Here is a 9,867-nt window from a genome sequence, read left to right on the forward strand (position 1 = left end):
CTAGAAAAGGGAAGAGAGAAGGTTTCCCTGGGCAAGCTGGGAGTTACCTTTTTCCCGGGACTAGCTTCTTTCGGCTGCTGGCTGCTGGCTGGTGATGTCTGCCAATGTCCATCCATCTCTGTCCTCTCCTGGCTGGCGGTCACCAAGAAACCTAACAATGGAAGGGGCAGGCAGAGTCCAGGCTCTTGTGTACAGGAAGGAAAGAATTGTCAAGTGTCACAGGTAGCAAGTGCCAAACGGCTGCCTTTAGTGAGGATCACTGGAAGATGTGCCCCGGGCAGACAAAAGATGAGGCACAGACTAAAAAAAAAGCTGCCAGGATGACAGAGAAGTAAAAAACACAGTACCCAGGTGACAGCACAAAGAAACAGCAATGGTGTGTGGATAAATCAGGCTTTCACAATTTAAAGGATTTGCATCTCAGCCCAGCTGCCTCCACTGGATCTCTATGCGTGACTGACAGGTACTCTGTTACATCAGGGGCTCTCAGCACCCCTGCTAGCCCAAGAATTCACTCTGATCTCAATTATATTTATGACGTGTAGTGCATATTTATGAACACTTAATGAGGTGAGATGGGGGAAGGTGCTCCCAGCTGGAGCACCAGAGATCTCCCGGGGTTTTGTTATTTTATTTTCTACCTCTCTTAGGACAGTGGCAGCAGGACTAATCATAGAGCATTGTTTAGAATTAAATGCAGGGAAGCAACTCCCTTTGCTGCATTGTTTCTAACTGTACTAAATGTGCAGTTCTAAATAGTGGCAGAGGCAGATTCTTTAAGAAAGTCATATTTAAGCAAAAGGACTCAAAGAGGTGAGAAGACAGCCATGCAAATAGAAACCTGGGCAAAGAGTGTTCAGAGCAAAAGCAAAATTTAGTGGGGAAGATGGTGCACCACTTGCTGTGTTTGCAAAATAACTTGTAATTCTGATGGTAAAATCCAGTGCAAGGGTTCAAAGGAGGATGCTGGAGAGAGAGAGATCTTGAATGGATGTCCTTGGGGTAAGTGAGAGCAGACTGAGTCAAGCAGAGCAGTGAAGACGTTACCCTCAAAGGGATGTGAACAGTATGGACATATTAAGGCGATAAGGAGGCTTTATAAGCTGAAAATGGGTATTTGGGATGGGGTGGAAGATTCTGAAAGTCCTCTTTGATTGCTTGTATTTCCTTAGTGATAAAAAGAAACAAAACTATAGGGATTCAGAATGATGTAGGAGTTCAAAGTTCAATCAAAATGTGGGGTCACTGTCTAGGAAAATGGAAGAATAAATGGACTAAATAGCAAGGGGAATACCAGGAAAACTTACAATGGTCCATTTGAAATGAGTGGTCATGAAAATAAGACTAGTCATGGTCAGTGTGTCTTTTTCCCAACCATGTTTAGCTTCACAGAGAACTGAATCTAACCAGGATTGTTACTTTGTCCAAAGAACTTTAGAAAGTGGAAGAATGGCCAGGGTGCTGAGGATAAATGCAAGGTAGTGACTCTTATGGGGGAGCATAGAATTGAACCTTGTAAGTTTGGAGGTGAGAGACTGGAAGAAGTGGCAGGATCCGTGGGTTGGAGGTACTGAGAGACACACAGATGTGGGAGTCAGGAGGTCAGGGTGGGGTGGAAGGACGGGTTGGTAATGGAGAGTAGAACAGTAAAATTGGAGAGGTTACAGAGATGGTGCTAAGTGTCAGGGTGTGAACACTAGCACAAAGGTCAAAGTAGGGTGTAGGGGGGCTGGGGATTTAGCTCAGCAGCAAAAGCACCTGCCTGGCAAGCGCAAGGTCATGAGTTCTGTTCCCGGTACTGGAGAAAAAAAACAAAAAACAAACAAACAAACAAAAAAAAAAGTAGGGTGTAGGACATGATTGTTAGCAGAGAAGAGACAGAGACAGTGAAAGGCAAGTTACCTCCACTGCTGTGAATGTTGGAATCACCGCAGAGCAGTAGTGGAGGTGAACATGAGGCAGGAGCTACCATCTTCAAGGGACGGGGGCAGAAAACACATGGTAGGAGAGGAGCGCAAAATGAAGTGGGAAGGAGTGGCCTTTTCTGATGGTAGCTGATGAAAACTTAGGGAATTGAACCTTCTGTTTCCTTTTCAACCCACCGCCTACCACAGGTTGCCTGCTGCTGCTTCTACCGCTGTGTTGGGAATATCTGAAACGGTAGCATTTCCTTGAAAGAATGGCAATGTGTTAAAAAGGAAGTGCAATGAGTGATAGGATCACAGTAGTTATTTCTTACCAGAGAGTCTTGGAAGAGAACCTAATGAAAAATAAGAAATACAGGGAAGGCAGGAGGGAGGAGAAGGGAAGTAGAAAAAATTAAGATGCGATGAGTGTACGTACCAATTCCCCATAATAAATGTGTTCATTATGTGTCACAAACATGCAATGAAAGATGATATGTCAATGCTTAAAAAATAAAAGTAAATACATTAAGCTTTTAGAATAGTGCCCTTGTCAGCTAGTGAGGGGAGAGGAGGACCTGAGACTGGTGAGAAGATCGGGTGGCATCAGGCAGTATTCGGACATGTTTGGGTGCGCTAAGGCTTTGCACCCTAGTGATACAGGTCTGCTTGTGCACACGTCCGAGTCTCCACCAGTGAGTGCAGCTGCACTGAGATGAGAGTAGTTCTACCTTGAGCACTTTATTCCCCGAGTCACACTTGTGCACGCAGAAGAAAACTGCTAACGCATTTACTGAAATGTCTGCAATCTTTGCAGCTCTCAGCTACTCTCTGTATATAGCTTTTGATACTTGGAATTACCCCAGTCTCCACTCCTTCCAGTTCCAGTGATCAAAACAACAGACTGCTTTCACCTAAAGTGCATATTCAGGGCTCTTGTCTTAGGCACCACAGATTCCCCCAGAGGTCCATGATTAGAACTGTACTTTAATATAATAGGGTTTCTCTCAACTTCTAGGCACTTCGCTCTGTGCATTAAAATAACAGTTCCAAGGAGGGATGTATGAGCTTGAGCAGCAAGGCAAAGAGGTTCAGCACACCTACATGAACATGGCCCCTTTGTTTCCATTCCAATTACCCTTTTGTTTAAACAACAGGTTCTTTTTTTTTTTTTTTTTTTGGTACTGGGAATTGAACTCAGGACCTTGCACTTGCCAGGCAGGGATTGAGCCACTGAACTGTATCCCTGGCTCCAACATATTCTTCCTTGGCTGTCTCCTCAGTTTCTGTGATTTTGATAATTTCTCATCCATGCTTTTGTTCAAAAGTCCTGTTGGTGTATGTGTCTGGAAATCCAGCCTCATAATCAACGAGTTACCTACATGCCTACCCTTTCCTAAATATTCCCACAGCTGCTAGCCTTCACTAACCTCGTACCCAGGTCCTGCTCAGTTTATAAGGGAACAAAGAAAAACCTCTGATGTTCTTCCTTAGTGAAGCTGCCCCTCCCCTCCCCTCCCCTCCCATTAGTTTCCTATTTCTTCTGTAACAAATTACTACCTGTGGTTTAAAAAGCATAAATTTATTCTTCTACAATTCTAGAAGTCAGAAGTCCAAATAAGTTTTACAGGGCCAAAATTAACTGCCAGGTATACCAATTCCTTTTGAGAGCCCTGGGGAAGAAGCTCTTTCTTGTGTCTTCCAGCATCTAGAGGAAGCTGATGTTTCTTGGTTCAAGGTGATAACGCTCAGATCTCTAATGATGTTAGGGTTTAAGTCTAGGTGTCCCTGAAACCCTCATATGCTCATAGGTGGGCCTTTTCAAAGGTGGCTGGATCTAGGGTGTGTACATATGGATTAATGGTATGTGATAGCTAAATCAGTCCACTGATTGGTTTACATATTTCTGGGTGTGGATAATCAGAAGACCCACCTGGGTATGGGTTGCACCATCCAACAGGTTTGTAGCCTGAAGGTGATAAACGAGAAAGGAAGACTTGTTGCTCACTGCCTCCTGCCATGGACTGTTTCTCCTCTGCCCTTCTCTGCCACGCCACCCTGCCTTGGAGCCAGCCAACTATGGACTTAAACCTCTACAAACTAAGCCAAAATAAACCTTTCCTCCTTAGAGTTGTGGGTGTCGGGTACTGTGTGTCAGGGATGAGAAAGTAAGACAACTGCCTTCCTCCTATAAGGATCCCTGTGATTACATCAAGCCCACCTGGATAATCCAAGATAATCTCTCCATCTTTCACTTAATCTCACCTGTTCAGTCTTTTTTGCTGTAAAAGGTAACACAGGTTCTGTGGATGGAATGTGGACATCTTTGGGAGAATATTATTTAGCTCATCACACACCCTCTTTCTCTCATTTCTTTTTTTCAGATGAGGTCTTGCTATGTATTTCAGGATGAGGATGGCCTTAAACTATGGCAATCCTCCGGTCTCAGCCTCCCAAGTGCTGGGATTACAGGAATGCACATTACACCCACCTTCATCTTTGAATTCTTTTTTTTTCTTTGAGACAGGGCCTCACTATGCAGTTCAGACTGGACTTGAACTGACTTTGCAGCCTAGGCTGCCCTCAAACTCACAGTGATCCTCCTACCTCAGCCTCCTGAGTGCTGGGATTGCAGGTGTGCACCACCATGCCCAGTAATCCTTGAATTCTTAACACTCTGTTGTAAATTTGTCCCTCCTCTATATTTCTTACTTCAGTAAATAGCAGCACCTTTTATTTTTAATCCTGGGACTCACTCTTGATTCTTCTCTTTTTTCTTACTATGAACAACTTTAACAAAGGAAGCAACCAAAATCCAATGCAAGAGAAAATCCTGTCCATTCCATCTTTAAGACCTTCATTAACTGTCAACCTAGGAACCTGGCCATAAACATTAACTCTCGCTTGGACAATGGCAAAGCCTCCTCACTGTCCCCTCTCCCCTGCAGTATTACAGGGACAAGCCTAGGGTAACAGGAAACTAGCCCACTAGGTTAAGAGCTAATTTAAACAGATAAGCAAGCACAGAAATGTATAAAAGAAAACACAATGAACTTGAAAAACTTAGACCAACTAAAATAAAAGACCCAAACAAGAAATAAGCAAGTGAAATGAACAGACACTTCTTAGAGGGAGTACAAATGGCCAACAAACATACAAAAAAATGTTCAACATCTCTGGTCCTCGGAGGAATGCAAATCAAAACAATGCTAAGATTCCATCTTATAGCACAAGGAATGGTGACCATCCAGAAGTCAAAGAACAACAAATGCTAGCAAGGCTGCAGTGAAAAAAGAACCTTCTACATTGTTGGTGGGAAAGTAAACTAGTATGACCATTATGGAAATCAGTATGGAGATTTATCAAAGAACTAAGACTAGAAATTCTATATGACCCAGCCAAGCCCTTTCTAGGTATCTTCTCCAAAGAGCTAAAAACATCGTATTGCAGTGATACATGCATAATCGTATTTATAGCACTACAATTTGTAATAGCCAAACCCTGGAAGGAGCCTGTGTATCCATCATCAAATGATTGGATAAAGAAAATGTGGTATCTGTGTACAGTAGAATATTGTTTGGCTATGAAGAAGGACAAATTTGAGACATTTTTAGGAAACTGGATGCACCTGGGAAGTATAATGTTGAATGAAATAAACCAGACACACTAACTTAAATACATATGGTGTATCTCATTTGAGTAAGGCAAAGTACAAAGAGCACAATAAAGAACGGATAGAAGGAGACGGATCTCTTGCAAATGGGAAGGAGTCCAAGAGGATGAGGGCAGGGGGAAAGGGAGAACGGAAGGGGAAATAAGTAGAATACACACATGTGGAGGACCACATGACTCTCCTTGAAGGAGGAGCAATTGTCTCCGTTTTGGCTGAGCTTCAACCTATATTGATATGTACGGACCTGGCTAGGACTCTTTCCTTATCCCTTCAATTGGCTTTAAGCAATGTGGATCAGTTTAGCTGAGGTGCTGATAGTTGTCTTCGAAGACGGCAGGTGTGTTTCCTTGGACCCGTTATTTCCATGAGTGAGCCAGGATGAGGCAGGATGTTGAGCCAGTGCTCCATGCTGTCAGCTGGGATCCAGCCTTGAGATAGAGGCTATGACTTCCTGGGGCTTGAAAGATTATACATCAGAGCAGAAGCACTGACCCCAAAATATTAGATACTATCTCAGTTCTGTTATGCAGATTACTCTTTCTGCATATCCTTCTCTGCATATTGCTGAGATGATTTCAGGCCTCCTACCTAGCCCAGCTCACGGCACTCACCTACTTCCCAAGAGATTCTCATAGTCACTCATCCTCAAGCCACTCCCTTCTTCATGAATGAATAAAATCTGGGTTCAGCCTTAGGCTGAGGCTTTTGTTCCAGATAGCCATCATCATGGCTGGACCTAGGACCCCTTGGCTCCCCATAACTGCAAATATGCCTTAGTATCTTTATTCTCGCCATGGGCTGCACTGGAAGTGGTAGACTGGAATTAACTCACTAGAATTCCAATAACTTTTCCATGAGATTACAAATATGACTTCCTGGGCCGGCTGCAAGGAGGACTGGGACGGGCTCTCTATACACGTACGCCATGCACAGGAACCCAACGCTTAAATGAATGTAAACATTACATGTCATAAACATGAGATCATGAAAATGGGGACAGGGCATTTGGAGGAGGAGGGGTGAAGAGAGAGGGAGGAGGAGGGCATTGAAAAGAACCAAGTTGTATTATGTTCACGTACCCGCTCCCCAGGCTGAGTACAAACTGCACATACGACAAACAGGTACTAATAAAAATGTAAAAAAAGAACAAAGAATAAAAGTTTAAATAAGAGGGGAGATGAGGATCTTTCTCCTCCCAGGAAGAAGGTATAACTAAGCGAGTTGACAGTTCTCCCTAATACTTGGCTGGACTTGGAAAAACTTGGAAATGCAGAGTAACCAGTTTCCTTTGAACTGTTTCCTGTAAACCAGTTAAATAACTAACTTCCTTTAGGCCCTAAACCCATAAAGCTGCCTTTTTTAAACAAGTCCCCAGGCTCCACTTGTCTATATAGGGCAAAATAAAGCAAATTAGTTGAACTTCTACCCTCCCTTGGTGGATAGCTACCAAAAGCTTTTTCCTTCTGTTAAAAAAAAAAAAAAAACCTCCTAAAACTGGTTATCTGTGTGCAGAATGAAACTGGACCCTTATCTTGCACCATATACTAAATTAAAATCAAAATGGATCAAAGATCCCAACACCAAAACAGAAACATTTAAAGCTTCTGGGAGATAAAATAGGTAAAACACTTGAAGACATAAGTGTAGAAAAGGATTTCTAAACAGAACCTCAATCACACAAGACATAGCAGCAAGAATCAACAAGTGGGATTACATCAGACTAAAAAGCTTCTGTAGCAAAAAAATACAACAGAAGAGTGAAGAGACAACTTACAGAATGGGAAAAAATCTACTCTTCAGACAAAGGACTAATATCTAGAATATATAAAGAATTAAAAAAAAAAACCCACCTAAAATTAAAGACCCAGTTAAGAAATGGGCTAGAGAAATGAACAGACACTTCACAGAGGAAGAAACACAAATGGTCAACGAATATATGAAGATATGTTCAATATTCCTGCCCATTAGAAAAATGCAAATTAAAGCAATACTAAGATTCCACCTTACTCAGGAAAGACTGGCGATTATTAAGAAATCAAACAGTAACAAGGGCTGGTCTGGCTTAGTGAAAAAAGAGCCCCCTGCACTGTTAGTGGGAATGTAAACTAGTACAGCCATTATGGAAATCAGTATGGAGGTTTCTCAAAGAACTGAAACCAGAAATTCCATAAGACACAGGGATCCCCTGCTAGGTATCTTCTCCAAAGAGCTTAGATCAACATATTACAGCGATACATGCACACCAATGTTTATAGCAGCACAATTCTTAATAGCCAAATCCTGGAAACAGCCTGTATACTCATCAGCAGATGATTAGATAAAGAAAATGTGGTATCTATATATAATGGAATACTACTCAGCTGTAGAAAATGACAAATTTGAGACTTTCATGGGCTTGGAAAATATAATGGAAAATATAATGTTGAGTGAAATAAACCAGACACACAGGTTTAAATACCTTAGGGTATCTCTCATGTGAGTAAGGCAAAGTACAAAGAAAATGATAAGGGATGGATAGAAGGGGACAAGGGGACAGATCTCGTTCAGTAAAGAAGTGGTCCAAGGGAACAAGGAGCGGGTTAGGGGAGGGGAAGGAGAAATGAGGGGAATGAAAATATGCCATGTGCAGGGCTCTAATAACTCCAGTCAGTGTAAACACTATACGCCACAACCTGAGCTAAGACAAATATCAACAAGTATGGAAAAGGTGATGGGGAACCAGAGGAGGAGGGAAGGTGAGCTGGATTTAAACAAAATAATAGTAAGGTGTAGTGTGCATGTGTAACCGCTCCCCAAGGTGATTGCAAACTGTGTGAATTACAAACATGGACTAATACAATATTCATTAAAAAATCTTACTAAACTCTTCCCTTTGTCCATGATTTTATTCTTCAATTTCATGAGACACAGAACTCAGATGGCTACAAAATTAACTGTTTCACCATAACTGCCTTTCTGTAAGATCTTGGGTGTTACTTTTACATGGGTAATTTACTGGGTAATTTAATTTAACTGGGTACTGGTAATTTAACTGGTACTTTTACATGAGTAGTCGGTGAAATTTAAACAAATAAGCACATCACATAGCCAGCAACTAGGATGTGCTAAATAAACAGTAGATTGACACGAGAGGAAACCCACCTCTATGGACAGCCTTTAGTGTAGATGGGCACACAAGGCACTGTCATGCGGGGTGACGGTGATGTAGAAACGTGCAAGCAGCATAACTACACAGGAATAATAGCAGAAATGACACATTCAACTTTACTCTGAGATCTGAAAATGCAATTCAAAACACAGATTTTCCGTAACCTACACTACATTGACTTCCAATTTTCTCAGTTTATGATCATAGAAATCACACTTCACATTGTGCATTTTGACCTCCTCCCAAGCAGCAAGCCACATTTCCCAGGAGCCAAGATGACAAGGAGAAATAGCCGATACGGGACAGTACCTGCTTCTGCCGCGAAGTGACGACCTTTGGTAGGTGAGAGGTATTAAACGCATATTCTACTAGCAACATTTCCAACTTACAATGGGTTTATTAAACACAAACTCACTGTAAATATAAATCCATTCTAAGATGAGGAGCTTCTGTGGATGGTCTTACAAGTGAGTTTTTACGGTATCATATTTCATAAGCACCCATTTAAAGCTCAAGGAATTAAGTATTTTACCTGTTATTTTCACCTCTCAAACGGTAACTTCATATATACTTTTATGGAAAGTCCCAATTTCCACTCACAAAATAAACTTGGAATAAATCTGGGGAGAAAACCAATCTCTCACCGGCCTGGTGTACCCGAGCTCGCCATAAGGAAATGAGATCTTTGCATTTCCATAACCTTCCCTCACCTGGCCTGTCCTTAAAGGGCAGGCAGCAGGGTGTGCCCGCAGCTGACCCTCCCACACGCGTTCCTGCAAAGGAGAAAGGTCGCAGGGGCCCATGCAAACCCAGCTGCGACGGTCCCCTGCCTCTGTCCGAAGCAGCAGGTCCTCGCGCAGGAAATTCCCCGGGGGAGCTGGGTCCTAGGCAGCGCGGGAGCCGATCCCCGCACGGACGGCGCGGGGGCGGGGCCAGCCCAGGGAAGCTGTGGTCAAAGCCCGTTCCCCGGAACCCGGCTGCCCGCCCCGACCGCGGGCGGAACCCGCCCCCCGCGGTCAACCTCCGCCCTCCTCGAGGGCTCCCCGCTTTCCTCGATTTCCTCGGAGGTCGCGCGGCCGTCGGGTCGCCGCAGCATGGGGCCGCCGGGCCGCGGAGGAGCGCTGCTGGCCGCGCTGCTGCTG

General features: G+C 43.4%; 1 protein-coding gene across 1 annotated transcript in view; it reads left to right on the forward strand.

The window, feature by feature from the left end:
• Nucleotides 1-2,527: 2,527 nt before the first annotated feature.
• Nucleotides 2,528-9,867, forward strand: part of LOC102009144 (complement receptor type 1) — a gene marked incomplete in the record, with an annotated part of 69,440 nt that continues 62,100 nt past the window's right edge. The window contains 3 exon segments of the mRNA XM_013503302.1: nucleotides 2,528-2,599; nucleotides 8,920-9,030; nucleotides 9,453-9,808. Coding sequence (XP_013358756.1) covers nucleotides 2,528-2,599; nucleotides 8,920-9,030; nucleotides 9,453-9,808 — 539 coding nt within the window.

The sequence above is a fragment of the Chinchilla lanigera genome, unplaced genomic scaffold, assembly GCF_000276665.1.
Source record: "Chinchilla lanigera isolate Chin_1 unplaced genomic scaffold, ChiLan1.0 scaffold00005, whole genome shotgun sequence".
Taxonomy (NCBI): Eukaryota; Metazoa; Chordata; class Mammalia; order Rodentia; family Chinchillidae; genus Chinchilla; species Chinchilla lanigera.